General features: G+C 42.9%; 1 protein-coding gene across 1 annotated transcript in view; it reads right to left on the bottom strand.

The window, feature by feature from the left end:
* The window catches only part of GRHL2 (grainyhead like transcription factor 2), a 156,881-nt gene extending 143,898 nt beyond the window's left edge, over positions 1-12,983 (bottom strand). The window contains exon 1 of the mRNA XM_035011655.1: positions 12,846-12,983. Within this exon, the coding sequence (XP_034867546.1) occupies positions 12,846-12,865 (20 nt within the window). The 5' untranslated portion in view covers positions 12,866-12,983. The remainder of the gene's footprint in view (positions 1-12,845) is intronic.
* Between the last annotated feature and the right edge of the window lie 1,865 nt (positions 12,984-14,848).

The raw sequence follows: 14,848 nt of genomic DNA, 5'->3' as shown, positions 1-14,848 counted from the left end.
GAAGATGATTGATTTCATCTTTAAGTGTTATGTAGAAGAATATTGAGACTAGTAAAATGCTAATAATACAGCATTAAATGGAAAACCCAGAATGGCATGAATGATGTAAAAATAAAGGGATCATAATTTGTATACTCTTTTATAACCACATTCATATGCAGGCATTTATTAGAAACTGTAAGAAAATATATAGTGTTAGGATCCTGGAATTATGAGTGATTTTTCTTCTATCTACCTTTCTCTAGTTTCCAGTTTTTCCTCAGGACCATTTATTATGTTCATAATCAGAAATAAGTCTCCCCAAGAGATGGTGCTTTAAAAAAAACACACATGCAAATGCAAAAGTGCCTCATAAAATAATTACAATGAAAGTCAGCCTGGGAGATGGCCTTGGAAGCAGTTTAGTGGGTCATTCAGAAATGGTGCAAAACAGTGATTTATAAAATAGTCCATCGTATGTTCAGGACAATAAAAATCTCAGAATCATAACATTTTCAATTTCCTCCATATTCCAGGAATATTTGGTACAACAGTAACAACAAAAAAATCTGGTTAGTCCTGAAGCTCTGAATAGTGTTTGATTTTGTTCACCTAGCCAAGCATGGATATGCTGCAGTAGAAAAACTCGCAACTTGTAATTAAATGTATCCCAGGTATCTACCACATACGTATTTCATTGTTTAGGAAGGATCAGGAAGACAAAAAAAAAAAAAAGCATATGGGTCTTTTAAATGAGGAAAGAGAAAAACAACCCCTACCCCAGTTTATTTCAATTTCAGGATACTAGAAGCAATCAAATGAATTGTGTCCCAAAATGTGTGGGCATTCAAAAAGCAAACTTGTGGGTTTTGTGTGGCTGAAGAGAATACAAACCACACCTTTTAGGTTGTTCACTAAAACTGAAAATAAATACAGGATGAAAAGACAAGCTCTTCGTTCATCCCCCCACAAGTCCTGTAAGAATATGTGCCTTTATTTATTTAGACGTTGAACATTGAAAGAAAATAATGATTTTTGAAAATTTAAGACAGTATATGAGATCTGATGAATTTCTGCACAATAAGAAGAAACGGGGGGGGGGGGCGGGGAACCAGGCAGGCATGAAAGAGAAAGGGGAAATTGCAAATTTCACTTTTGAATCCACAACCAAGAAGTGTACCTACAATGAGTTTCTGTGTCACAAACTCTTGTGTTGATTCCCACAGCCAAACATTGTTTTGGTTTGCTCCTATTTGCAAAGTTCATTTCCATTTTTTTTTTAAGCCTCTCCCCACTCCGTGTTTTTTTTTTCCCCCCTGACAGAACTTCAGTGATTCTGTAAGGCCATTTTCTCTCTCAAGTTCCTGTCGTGTACTTTTTGTTCCTCTGCTGTGGATGCTCCTTGGATATGTTGATAAGCAAATAATTTCACATTTTCGGGGCGCCTGGGTGGCTCAGTTGGTTAAGCGACTGCCTTCGGCTCAGGTCATGATCCCAGGGTCCTGGGATCGAGTCCCACATCGGGCTCCCGGCTCAGCCGGGAGCCTGCTTCTCCCTCTGACCCTCTCCCCTCTCATGCTGTTTCTCTCTCGCTCGCTCTCTAATAAATAAATAAATAAATAAATAAATAAATAAATAAATAAATAAATCTTTAAAAAAATAATAATAATAATTTCACATTTTCTACAAAGACTCCATTAAAGAGCCTGCAGGAAATCCAGTGATGCAATCTCATACAGCTTAACTAACAGACTCCAGCGTGCATCTGGCATGATCTATGTACCAGCTTGTAGAAGCAAGTAGATGAGTCACACACTCGGCCCTCCAGCGAAAATGCAAGTCTACGTTAGGGAAAAAATAAACTGTTGTTAAAAAAAATAATAGAAACTCAAACTTGCCTGCAACTACTTTTTATTCTTAAAGGAAGTCGTATTCTGCCCTCTCCCTATTACTCCTAGAGATTAAATACAACTAGACTCACCACCGAGTCTCTCCCAAGAACAGTCAGGTGGAGTCGGCCTCCTCTACAGAGAATTTTCTTCCAAGGGAAACTACGCGGCGCATACGGCCTACTGAGTAGGAGTTTCTCTCCTCCTTAGCCATTCCCCCACTTCAAATTATATGAGGGTTGGAAACTCCTACACCCATTTGTGCTATTTTGAAAAATAGTTGGAATCTGATAATTGGGCAAGTCCCAAAATACAGGGTTGTTGAGACATAAACCCAACCAATCTACAGGTGAGTGAGGCAAAGTGCAGAAGACACGCGGGGCCCACCAGCAGTGAAGTGCAAGGAGGCATATGCCTGGATCAGATCAACTCTACCTGGAACAAGCAAGCAGGTAGACTTCTCCATTTTATTTAGAGTACCTATGTGTTATTTTTAAATGTTTCCATGGCAGAATGACTATTTTAAAGCATAACCTTTAAATTTTTCTCTTTTATTACAAAAGCAGTACAAGCTCACTAAAGCAAACTAGAAAAACATGGAAAGGCACAAAGCAGAAGTACCTATAATTTCTCTACACAGAGAGCAAACCACTGTTAACCTACTGTGAGATTATTATTATATATATATATACAATATATATAGTAGTAGTAATAGTAGTAGTAGTATTTAGGTTTTATTTTCTATGCCTATAAACATCCCAGTAAAATGCATCATGAACATTCTCTCCTGCCATTAAATATTTTTCCATAATATGATTTATAATGCTTCCAGAGTATCTGACCATCTTACTGAGCACAATTTACTAAACCAATCCTTTGTAGCTGGGCACTTAAGAGTTTTCTGATGTGTCACTTTCAAAAATAATGCTACAGTTAATATTCTTGATTATTTCCTTAAGACAAATCTCTAAAACTGGAATTCAGGTGTGTTGTCAACAAGTAGGCCCATTTTAGCCGGTTTTGCCAAAGGGCCTTCTAGAAAGTTTGTAATAATTTATAATCCTCCTAGAAATGTATTTTCCCCAAACCCAGCTTTTTATAGCTTTTGTGAATTATCTACTCATGTTCTTTGACCATATTTCTATTGAGGCATCTGCACTTTATTAAAATGCTTTCAAAAATATATAAGATACACATATTTTTCAAAGCAGACACCAAGATTCCAAAGCAGCTAAAAATCGTGGTCTGCAGAAGTATAAATGTACGTAAAGGGTTAACCTATAAAAAGTCTCCAACATGAAAACCTTCCAAAACTACAATCCATTATCCATTTTGTCCTGGTACCAATACTGACCTCAGAGAAAATTGACTTCAGAGACCTTACATTCTATATATAAAAAACACAGTAAGATACCAGAGAAGGAGATTTTATTTCACACCTAAATGAATGGTCTTTAAGTGCCTGATGTGAGATAATATATTACCTTGTAATTGAAGTGAAACCACAGATACTATTCTTACCCTTGTATTATTTAATACCTTCTCTGAACATTTATTAAACTACTGGCTTGGTAGTATCGTCTGGAAATGGGTGTCCTTGAATTATGTTCTATTAGGAGGAAACGGAGTAGGGAAGAGGAGGAGAGGGGGAGAAGAAAAAGGAAGAAGAAAGGAGAATGGGGGAGGAGGAGCAAGAGGGAGGGAGATTGGAGAAGAAGTTATCCCATTTGCTCAAGGTTCTCAGCTTTCTAAATTTTACTCCATGTTCCATCCATTCCGATACTGCCTCACTCTCACCCCTCAAACCTGCGCAGAAGAACCCACTCCCTAGCCCGTCTCTGGAAAGAGTTCTCAGCGTACCTGCCAGCCCTTTTTTATCTGATTTTCTTGTACTCTTTATCTACCAGCCCAGTGAAGCTGTGCAGGGGTCCTCTAGGTAAACCAGATTTTCCTTCCTAGCTGCCCTTCTGAATTCCATGCGGCCCTCTGAATTCCTCCCACCTGCCATAAGTCTGTTTCTTGGTCATCTTAGACCATCTTTTATTGCTTTAGTGAGCAGTTTCTTTCTGCTCTTTCTCTTCCTCTCTTTTCTCCATTCAGAGACCTTAAAGGGATGAGGGTGGCATGGCAGGGGCGGGGAGCAGGTCCCACTGTGCCCAGTACTTTCCTATCTTGTTAGCATCCATCACTGTTTCTGTGAGCTGCCACTAGTCCAGATCCCTCTGGAGGGAGAAGATGAGACTCACAGAATGATGCAGCAGGTGATTATCCTCAGAGATCATTTATTTCAACTTCATTTTACAGATGAAAAATAATGAAAACAGAATTGTCTGATCTTATGTTAATTATCTTACTGACAATTCAGGAAAGAGGCAAAAGCTACCTTTGTTCCTTGCTTATTTGAAAAGTTAGATCCAAGAAGTACAGAAAGCAGTTATTTTATGGGGCTCACTGAACTGAGAACTAAAAACAATGATTTGGGGTGAGTGTGGGAAGGAAAGTCCATTCCAACTCACACTAATACTATCAGAATCTTAAACAGGTGTTTCATACATTCATGTTTCTATTTTAAGAAGTAAATAAGCAATGCCTCCCCTGTTCCCAATCTCCCTTCCCAAAAAAAAAGACAGCAAATTTTTTTTCAAATTATCAAAATGTCAGATTTTCAACCCATACTTACAACCTCAACATGCAACACAGAATAAAGAATGCATGGCACTTTTCTCTTTAAACCAAACTTTTAGCTCCAAATCCAATGTTTGGTTACTCGCATGCCCTGTGTGATCTCTACCGCTCATCCTAGCTCTAGGATTCTAGGCTTCAAGGTAAAGTCAGTATCAATTCCCCAGGAGGGCAGATAACCACATGCCATCCCACACTAAACTTCAGTCAGGAAGAGACAGACTCTCCCTCTACTAAGAAAAGTGCTGGCAACGCACAGTGGCTAAAGCAGTTTCTTTCTGCTCTTTCTCTTCCTCTCTTTTTCTCCATTCAGAGACCTTAAAAAACAAGATTGTGGCCCCCGGGGGGGGGGGGGGGGGCGAACGATACTTGTACATCCAGCGTTCAGATGAAAGGCAGGCGCCAAAGTAGAAAGAAGCAGCAAGCAAATCTTGCTTTCTTTTTCTGCTCTGGAGGGTGTCTGCATTCACACTTGTAAAGGAAGCATTTCCTTGGGAGTGAATGTGAAGTCAGATCACTTTAAAAGTGCTCCCCACAAAGTTCATTGCCATGTTCATTACAAAGTAAAATAAGGCTCTTCATCCGCTGCAGGCAGCAATTGCTTTCCACTGAATGCCCATTCAAATGCATGAACAATCTCCAAGACCTGACTTATTGTTGAAATGTACATTGAAATCCCCTGAAATGTACCAGCTTTTCTAGTATTCTCCAAAGAACTCTAAAAAGGTGTATTTGTATGGTATATAGCAGTTCAAAATGTGCTGTTTTTAGAAATAATGTTACTGTAATCCTGGTAGTCACCAAAACACAACAAGTTAAACACTTTTAAATCCTCTTCCCACTAAAAATGAGTGGGGGTGGGGTGGGGGTTGGGAGGTAGATCCTCAAAGAGATACTTTCTTATTTCTATCCCATTTAATCCATTATAGTACAGTCCTTTTTACCATTTACCATTAAAAGACTTACAGAATAAAATGTAATTTCCTAGTATTAAATAGATGGATGGATGGATTTGAACCGAGAAGCTGGGACCTCTCTAAAGGATGGAAATACGCAGGGCAGAGGGAGAGAAAGGTGAATTTGAACTTTGGGGGCCTTCCCAAGACCTGTGAAGCTGTCTGAGGGACTCCCAAGTACATGTTGTTGTTACTAAGCAACCACTAGTCCTCCTGGGCCAAAGCAAAAATTCCTATTCAACCTGTTGCTGCTCGCTAAGGAATTTTTCCTGGACAGGTTTGCCAAACCAATCACTACTCAATTTCGGTTTACACTTAGTTGTTGTAATTGAGCAGCAATCCCTGAATACCTTTTGAAAAGGAAGAGAAGGTCCACACCCTGATATGAGGGGAGGCATCATGAGTGAGGACTCTAATTTAGGATTAGGCTTTTCTTATACTAAGAATAACTCAAAAGCAAACATTTTCCAAGGTTAAACTCAGTTGACTTCAATTAGATAAGGCAACATCATCTCTGCCATCTTAACTCTTGGCTCAGGTAGCAAGGATGGGGTGCTGATGCTCAATGTAAATGCTAAGAGAATGCAGCAAAGTTCACTGACTAAAGTAACATCTAAAATCAGATTCACATTTATCTCAATGCATAAAAGATGTGCATGTGTCAATTTCCACCAAGTAATATGAGAGGGAAAAAAAAAACCAAGAAAGCAGCATCAGGAGACAGACCAAGGAAGAAAGGAAGGAGGAAGGGGGAAAATATTCTTTATCCCAATTTTTCACTTTTTAACCAGAAATGTGTACCTAGTTATATCCAAGTCACAAAGAGAAACCAAAGCACTTGCTTGAATTACCTAAACCTTTTTTAAAAAAAAATAGATTTAAAAACCTAACATCAAAATAATAATCTTATTTATCTATAGATTTTAAATAAATACCTCTTGTGTTATTGGGTATTGTTTAAATGTGCCTATGTATGTTTGACTTACCTGAACACTTGTTTAAATTCTCCTTTTGACTTTGCAGAGTCTAATAGAAATTGCTAGATATAGCTCCTCATCAACTGCTCCAGCACCAACTCTTAATCCTCCTTAAATCAGATGGCACTGGGCCCATTTGGGTGGCCTGATCCTGGCAGTCAGTTTAAAACAGGACCTAATCACAGGACAACAGAAGGTCTAGTACCACCTTATCAGGGTAATACTTAAAGCTACCATTAGCCCTAGAAATGAAACTATAACCATCATCCCATTAAATCATTTCACCAGGGACCAACATCAGATTGGAACTTGTTATCTTTGACTTTGTGCTACAAAATAGATTCTAAATTCAGTGAAATGACTGTCCCTAGAAAAATGAACACTGGTTTTAGGTTCTAATGTGAAACTATAGAAGGTCAAGGCTGACCTTCTAACTCTAACCTAGTTCCCTAGTGAGTGGGCTCCAGCCTAAAATCTGAGCTTGACCCTTAGCTACAGGCCCAGCAGAGGCCCACATAGGTGACATGACTCCAAATGAGGTCTTTAGCAGCTCTGGAAATATATGACCTGTCAAAAGGACCCACTCTTCCAGAAGGGGCAGTTCATCAAAACAATGAAAGCAAACAAAATTGACAGGAGGCCAAAGAATTCTAAAGCCAAGTTAAAATTATATCAGAAGCTGCTTAAATAGGATAGCACAAAGAATGTAAAATAAAGCCCCCAGGTTTCATTTCACTGACACGCTGGATAAACACCTGAGAAGTCAGTATATAAACTGAATTTATTATGTAAAGTCACATCAAGTACTCACTTAAAGCATGATCTCACTAACTAACCCTATCATAAAATGTACATTAAAATGTAGCTGGGACAATTTTTAAATTCAGATGCTGTAGCCCCTCTGATTTCACAGGTCTGGGGTGAGACCCAGGAATCTCTAGTTTAACCAAATGCATCAGGTGGTATTTTTGTAATCAAAAGAGTTTGGGAAGCAATGATTTAAAGGATTTCTTGGAGGGGCGCCTGGGTGGCTCAGTCGTTAAGCATCTGCCTTTGGCTCAGGTCATGATTCCAGGGTCCTGGGATCCAGCCCCGCATTGGGGCTCCCTGCTTTGCAGGAAGCCTGCTTCTCCCTCCCCCACTCTCCCTGCTTGTGTTCCCTCTCTCACCTGCCATGTCTCTCTCTGTCAAATAAATAAAAATCTTTTAAAAAATTTTTTAAAAAAGGATTTCTTGGAGATTTCTATTAAGCACAATATACATAAACACAGCAGTGTATTTATTAGGCACATACGTAATTCAGCTTTTTTTAAAGTCAATCCAAATTTTCATCTTGTTGTCTAGCATTTTCTTATTTTTCACGTAGGTTAACTTTGCCTGTATATTACTTTACTTCATTGAAGATACCAAGCTAACCAAAGCATACTGTGGTGTTTCACTTCCAAACACAGTGGATAAGTCTGTGTTGTTGTTTTTTTGTTGTTTTGTTTTGTTTTGTTTTAAAGATTTTATTTATTTATTTGAGATAGAGAGAATGAGAGAGAGAGCACATGAGAGGGGGGAGGGTCAGAGGGAGAAGCAGGCTCCCTGCCGAGCAGGGAGCCCGATGCGGGACTCGATCCCGGGACTCCAGGATCATGACCTGAGCCGAAGGCAGTCGCTTAACGAACTGAGCCACCCAGGCGCCCCATGATAAGTCTGTGTTTTGTGAAGGATGCAAGTTTGCAGAAACTGAGAGAGGGCAAGAGGAAGAAGGCAGGAAAGGCAAGCTTTATTTTGCAGGAGGTTAACATCAAAGGGTTGAGATAGTGGCTAAAGGGTGGTAGGTTTCATTAACGCAGAGTGACAGAGCAAACACCACCTGTACTTGGTCCCTCTTCTTCAGTTCTAATTCCCAGCAGTCTTTTAGGATGTGTGTACTCATTCATCTCTAAATTAAGGAGCGTGCAGAATTTAATCCATTGTAGGGAAAAGAACACGAGCCCTTAACCATTAAACTGGTGATACTTCAGGAAAGAGATAAGACTGATGCTATTAGCTTATTATTTACTTACCTCTCCATTGCCAGGATCATTTATAAGTATGATTTTTCTGTTTTTGAATATACAAATATCTGGACTATTAAGGAGAGAATAGATTTCATTAGTTTACTTAATTACGTCCCTGCTTTACAGGCTCCTTTCTGAATATGCCAAGCACTCTCCCACCTCAGGGCCTTTGCACTTGCTCTTCCATCTGCCTATACTCTTGTCCCAGGTACCTTCAGTGCTTGATCTTTCACTTCTTTCAGGTCTCTGCTCAAAGGTCATCTCATTAGAGAGGCCATCTCTGACCATTTTACATACAATAGCTCCCATTATTCTTAATCTCTTTAGCCTGCTTTTCTTTCCTTCATATCACTTATCACCCTCTAATTTGTTATGTATTCTTCTTGATTGATTTACTGTCGGTTTTTCCTCCTACTAGAATGTAAGCATTCTGAGGGCAAGGACTCTGTTCTATTCACTAGTGAATTTCTTTCTTTCTTTTTTTTTTTTTTAAATAAATTGTTGTTTTAAGCCACTAAGTTCAGGGGTTTTTTTTAAGATTTTATTTATTTATTTGAGAGAGAGGGAGTGAAAGAGAGAGAGAGCACGAGCAGAGTGAGGGGCAGAGGGAGAAGGAAACTCCCTGCTAAGTGGGAAGCCCAACGCAGGACTGGATCGCAGGACTTTGAGATCATGACCCAAGCCAAAGGCAGAGGCTTAACCAACTGAGCCACCCAGGCACCCCTCACTACTGAATTTCAATGCCAGGATCAATGCCTGGTATACAGTGGCACTCAAGATTTATTTGTTGAATAAATGAATAGATATTTTTAGTGGTGTGAGGAAGATATGATTACTTCTTAATATTTGTGATTTTAAAATATATTTTATATAGCCAAATGGAAACAAACATGCATCTATAAAACTAAAGAGTAGAAAGTCTAATTAGAATGTTTTATCCCGTTACCTGAAAGTTTATACCATTCAAAATAGCTATAACTTTGAGCATTTTCTGTTTCCTTTCTAGAATAATGGACAGACTCCTTAAAACACATAAGATGACCAGAAGAAATTATCCTAGGCAAAAGTGGGGTGAATAGCGAGGAGGACTGTGATATCAGGATCTGATGAATACATTATTGTATTTACTTTGTGACTTTTAGGCACTTAACAGGTATTGGCTTAATTAAAATTATGTCTGTTCATGTCTCACCTTCCATGACAGTGTGAGCCCCTTGAGGACGTGGCTCACCTTATACATCTTTTTACTTTCTCATAATGCCTATCTGAATGTGTTGCAAAGAGTTCATAATCAGAAAACATTTGTGTAATGAAAAATACCTGTGGGTATCAAATAAAATTATATTCATATATGTAATATTATATTCTCCCTGAATATATTTTATATATTTTGGCAGTAAAAAAAAAGGTTTCTAAATCTATCACTGCCTTGCTAGAATACACAAGCTTGTTGACCAGCATCACAAATCTTCAATAAAATTTAAGGCGGAACAGAGAATCTTCAAATATGTACAAAGACAGGCTGTCCTAAAAATACTTTGCTTTAATTAGTGATAGCGTCAACATTACAGAACATAAAAAGCAGAACGTTTCAATCTGAAAAGTCCATAACCATAAAAAAAGATGATGCTACTTCAGTCCAGACTTGCTACCTGGAATTATCGTCCTATGCTAGCCAAAAGATTACCTACACTTTGATGGGTTTATGGAAAAATATCCTGTGTGTATTCTTTTAGGTTACTTCTCGAAAACAGACAGGCCCTCTAGGTGGATTTACCATGAAGCTGATAAAGCTCAAGCTTCAGGACTCTTTGCCTGCTCTGGCAGGAAGCCCCAGTAACTTGCTCTCCTGCTCTTTTTCTAAGAGCCCACACCACCACCCCACCTAACACCCACAGTTGCATAAGCTTCAGGCGGGTGAAACCCAGACCCACCCTCTGGTCCTCCATTAGAGTATTAACATTAAGAAAACAAAACTAGAATTCCCAAAAATAATCCAAATATCATTTATTAATTTCAAGCATTTCTCAATAGTCCAGGCAGAGAGAGGCAAGTGGGGTCCAACAGTCTTTTATGGGTATTCTTGTTGGCATTACTTTTCCCAGGATACAAAATTAAGTCTTGGAAAGCGTGACTAGATAAAAGCTACTTTCATTAAATGTAAGGATTTGGAATCCCAAATAGTTATTACCCATAAAAATTAAGTAATGCATCGTGGTAAACCAGATCGTTAACGCAGAACTTACTTTCAATACTAAATAAATTGTCTGTTGGTGCTAGGTATAACAGGTTAAAATAAAAATCGACCCATTTTCATTCCGAATTCATTTGAGTCACGCTGGATTACAAAACTAAGCAGTGCAACCAAATGTCAATCGTGCGATTTAATTAAGGAACTGCAAGAAGTTTTATTCGATATTCACTAGGTTTGCAACCATTTTTGACACGAAGATCAACACAATCCAGAAAATCCTGCTGTCACCTCCGGCTTTTGGCTACTTAGGTTTTCAAGCTCGAGTAGTGATTTCCACAAGGCTACAGGGAATGTGGGGGTGATGGTAGGGGTATCCTCCTACAATCACACACCTTCCTATCCCTACTTCTACCCTCTTCCAGCGTTTTTAACACCAGTTCTTCCCGCTCCGGGGTGTGCCAAGCAGTTAGCTTTTCGTTGGTGGGTAAAACTGTACTCCTATCTGGTAGTGGTTTGGGGGGTTGTTGTTGTGGTTCAAGTATGACAGCCTGTGTCGCTGGATACGCCTACTCTACCAGCGGCTTAACTTTGAAGATGGTCCGCCCCTCCACCCCTGGACAGGTCCTCAGGGCATTCCCGTGGCCCGCTCAGGGTCGCTCAATTCGGGACTGGCACGGGCCACTTACGAGAGGCACCGGCGGCCTCCAGGCGCCCGGTCCTTGCCCTGACGGGGTCACCCTCAGGAAGGTCTCCTTGGGGTGGCCACAACACCAGAGTAAAGTTACCAAGACAAGCAAAAAGGTGGCCCAGACGCACTTCCAAGAGGACTCGGCCAGTTCCCAGCGCGGGACGCGCCCGGGAGGGGGAAGGGAGTGTCGCCACTTAATCCCGAGAAAGGCCGCGGGACCCACCTCCGGCTCCCTCCCGCTCCCGCCCTCGGCCCCACCTCCCCCTGCTAGCACAAAGCCGTCCCCAAGGCGGGGGCCAGGCCTGCAGGAGGCCGCCGGGACGCGACCGGACCGCGGCCCGGAGACCCGCGAGTCGGGCCGCGCAGGCCGCCGATCCGGGCGAGTCCAGAGTTCCCGTCCCGGACGGAAAGGACGGAAAGGACGTGCTCGGCCGCCCTGCCTTCGAGGCGCGGGAAGCCGGACGCTGCCGCCCGGGCCCTCCGCCTGGGCATCCCAGCCGCCCGAGAAGGCCCGGCGCGACCCACGCCGCCCCGCCAGCCACGCCCGAGGTGGCGGCCGCCGGCAGGGAGCGCCTGCGCCGGGCGGGCCGCGGAGGGCCGAGGGCTCGCAGGGGCGTGCACACGTCGTCCGGACGTGGGTGACTCGATCAGGGGCGGGGGCCCTTTCGCGCGCCACGGAGGTGCAAACGCGGGGCCTCAAATCAGTTCCCCGCACTTCCGTAGGGCCCTGTGCTCCCGCACCTGAGGAGGGCGAACGAACAATGCGGGCGGGGGGGGGGGGGGGGGGAGGGGGCGGGGGTGCGACCCCCGCGACCCCGGCCGCCCGGCGCCGCGCCGCGCCTCGCCTCGCCTCGCGACAGGGGCGCACACGCGGGCGCGCACACACGCACTCTCCTGCCCCAGTACGGGAAGATGGCCGTTTCTGCTCCAGTATAAAGGCTCTTTGTTGCGCTCACACAAAAGCAGCCAAGACCCGCTCTTCTCGCAGGCCCTTTGCACAAATCGAAGGAACTCAGATGAGTTTCCAAATGGCCTTAGCAGCCTGAAGCGGTGGGAGCAACTCAAGAGAGGGAGAATAACAGGCCTCCCGCCCTCACCTACCAAAACCTCTGTCAATATGCAAGTCCTCGCCCGGGGAGACGGGAGCTGAGCTCATTCGCAAGGGAGGAAGGAAAGAGGAAAACCTACTTTACTATCAAGGCCCAAAGGGGGTATGAAACATTCACATTCTTGTAGGGTTTCTCCCCTTAACCAGGGTAGAAACATAATCTGGAAAAGTCTGGATACACCAAAAAGAAAAAGAAAAAAGAAAGAAAAAAAAAAAAAAAACCAACAATAGCAACTTAAAAAAAACAAAAACAAAAACATAACAAACCAGTTGCCATCAGCCCAAAGCGGTAGTAGCAGCAGCCGGCGCGTGTGATCCACTTACTTGTCCGACTCTTGTGACATGTTTGATCCAATGAACTCGCTCCCCTTTTCCTGGAGCCTCAGCCTCTGGTGAAACTGGACTTTCAAGTCTGTGCAGGTGAAGGTGTGTGAGAGCGCCCGAGATGGCAGAACAAGAGCTACAGGTAATTCTGCTTTTCCGTCCCCCCTCACCACTCTCGCTCGCTCGCCCGCTCGCGCCCTCACCTAGCCGGAAAGGTGGGATAAGGGGGGGCCCCTCACATGGGGCCCGAGCTCGGAGGCGGCGGGGCGGCACGGAGTCCTCCGGGATCGTGGCAATGGGCAGCCACAGAGCAGAAAGTGGCGGACTTGGGCGGCCACAGGTAACTTTCTCGCAAGGAGCTGAATTCTTTCACTAAAGGATACAAGCCCGAGGGACGAGCTGCACGGTGATTGGCTGCGAAGCTCCCTCAGGTGAGCTGCCATTGGCAGAGGCGCGCTCAGGTAAGGCCCTTCTCCAAGTGCAGGTAACTCACTCCGTAGTTTACCTGCGTGGAGCGGCGGCACGCTTGCAGCTCTGCAGCTGCCCGTGGGAGCTGAGGGTCAGGGCTAGGAGTAGACTTCACGCCACGCTTTCGTTCTTCCTGGAGGCCGGCCGGGGGTGGGGGCGGGGGGGCAGGGAAAAAAAGCAACACTTGGAACCACTAGGGATTGTGGGTCAAACGGAAGGCCTATGGAGAGCTGAACTCAGGTACCCCAAGCCAACCGGAATCAAATGCGCAGCATGACCGCAAGGCTTTGAATACCCACTTTAAGAGGACTTTTGACATTGTCAGAAGAGTGAGGGACTGAAGGTTACTTTGTGCTCAGAGGGGGGAAAACACAAAGATTGCCGAGTCTGTTGTGTAATTGCATTTTTAACATTCTTATCCAGAACAAACACTTTTCGTGTCCTCATGTGTAAGGTATCAGGTAGATTACAGATTTTCACAGAGATGAGCATCCTTTCATGAGCTGGGCAGATGGAGAGTGGGGTGGTTTTGATGGGATGAGAAGATTTGGGGTGAATAGACGCTAAGATGGCCCAGGCCTGTCTCTTCTATCTCAACTCTAGCCTGGGATTCCAGAGCTGCAAACAACCACCGAATCCCTTCTGTTAACCTGTTGTCATTTGACGTTTCCAGGCAGGCATCAACATTTACATTGTAATTCAATAGAAGCAGCCACTACAAAGGTGCTTTATCCTTCCAGCTTAATATGGTTGCTATGGAAACAATTCAGGATGAAACTGACTTATTTGTGCTTCTGGGTCTTCTGGTTGGGAACCACACAAATTACCAAAGGTTTAATTTATAACCACTTGTTCCTCAAGAATATTGGTGAAAGTTCTGACAGGAATGTAGTCCATACATATGAATCATAGAAATAAGGAGGGCATGGGAGTTATATCGTATTTTATTTCAAGTTAATACTACATTGCCAGAGATGATACCCAACTTCTATTTCAATCTTTATGGATCAGATATTTCCTGAAAATTACATTATGAGACAAGGTTTGGTTGTTCCATGTTTTATGCTCCCCAAGTGAATTTAAAAATTTTATAAAGCACAGTATAAGCACACACTTTTTAAAGATAATATATTTTAAGACAGTACAATACCCGGGGCACCTGGGTGGCTCAGTCGTTAAGCGTCTGCCTTCAGCTCAGGTCATGATCCCGGGGTCCTGGGATCGAGCCCCACATCGGGCTCCCTGCTCGGCGGGAAGCCTGCTTCTCTCTCTCCCACTCCCCCTGTTTGTGTTCCCTCTCTCACTGTGTCTCTCTGTCAAATAAATAAATAAAATCTTAAAAAAAAAAAAAAAAGACAATACAATACCCACCTTTTCTCTACCTTCTTAATCTCCTTTCTAAAGGCATCCACATTCCACTTTTAGCCATCTCTTCTGTCATTGACCTCCCCATTTCTTCTTCTTCTCTTCTTTTCTTCTTCTTCTTCTTCTTCTTCTTCTTCTTCTTCTTCTTCTTCTTCTTCTTCTTCTTCTTC

Source organism: Mirounga leonina, unplaced genomic scaffold, assembly GCF_011800145.1.
Source record: "Mirounga leonina isolate KUSES-001 unplaced genomic scaffold, KU_Mleo_1.0 Mir_165, whole genome shotgun sequence".
In the NCBI taxonomy this organism is placed as follows: Eukaryota; Metazoa; Chordata; class Mammalia; order Carnivora; family Phocidae; genus Mirounga; species Mirounga leonina.
Note: the sequence above shows the minus strand (reverse complement) of the source record. Positions and strands in the feature narration are given on the sequence as shown.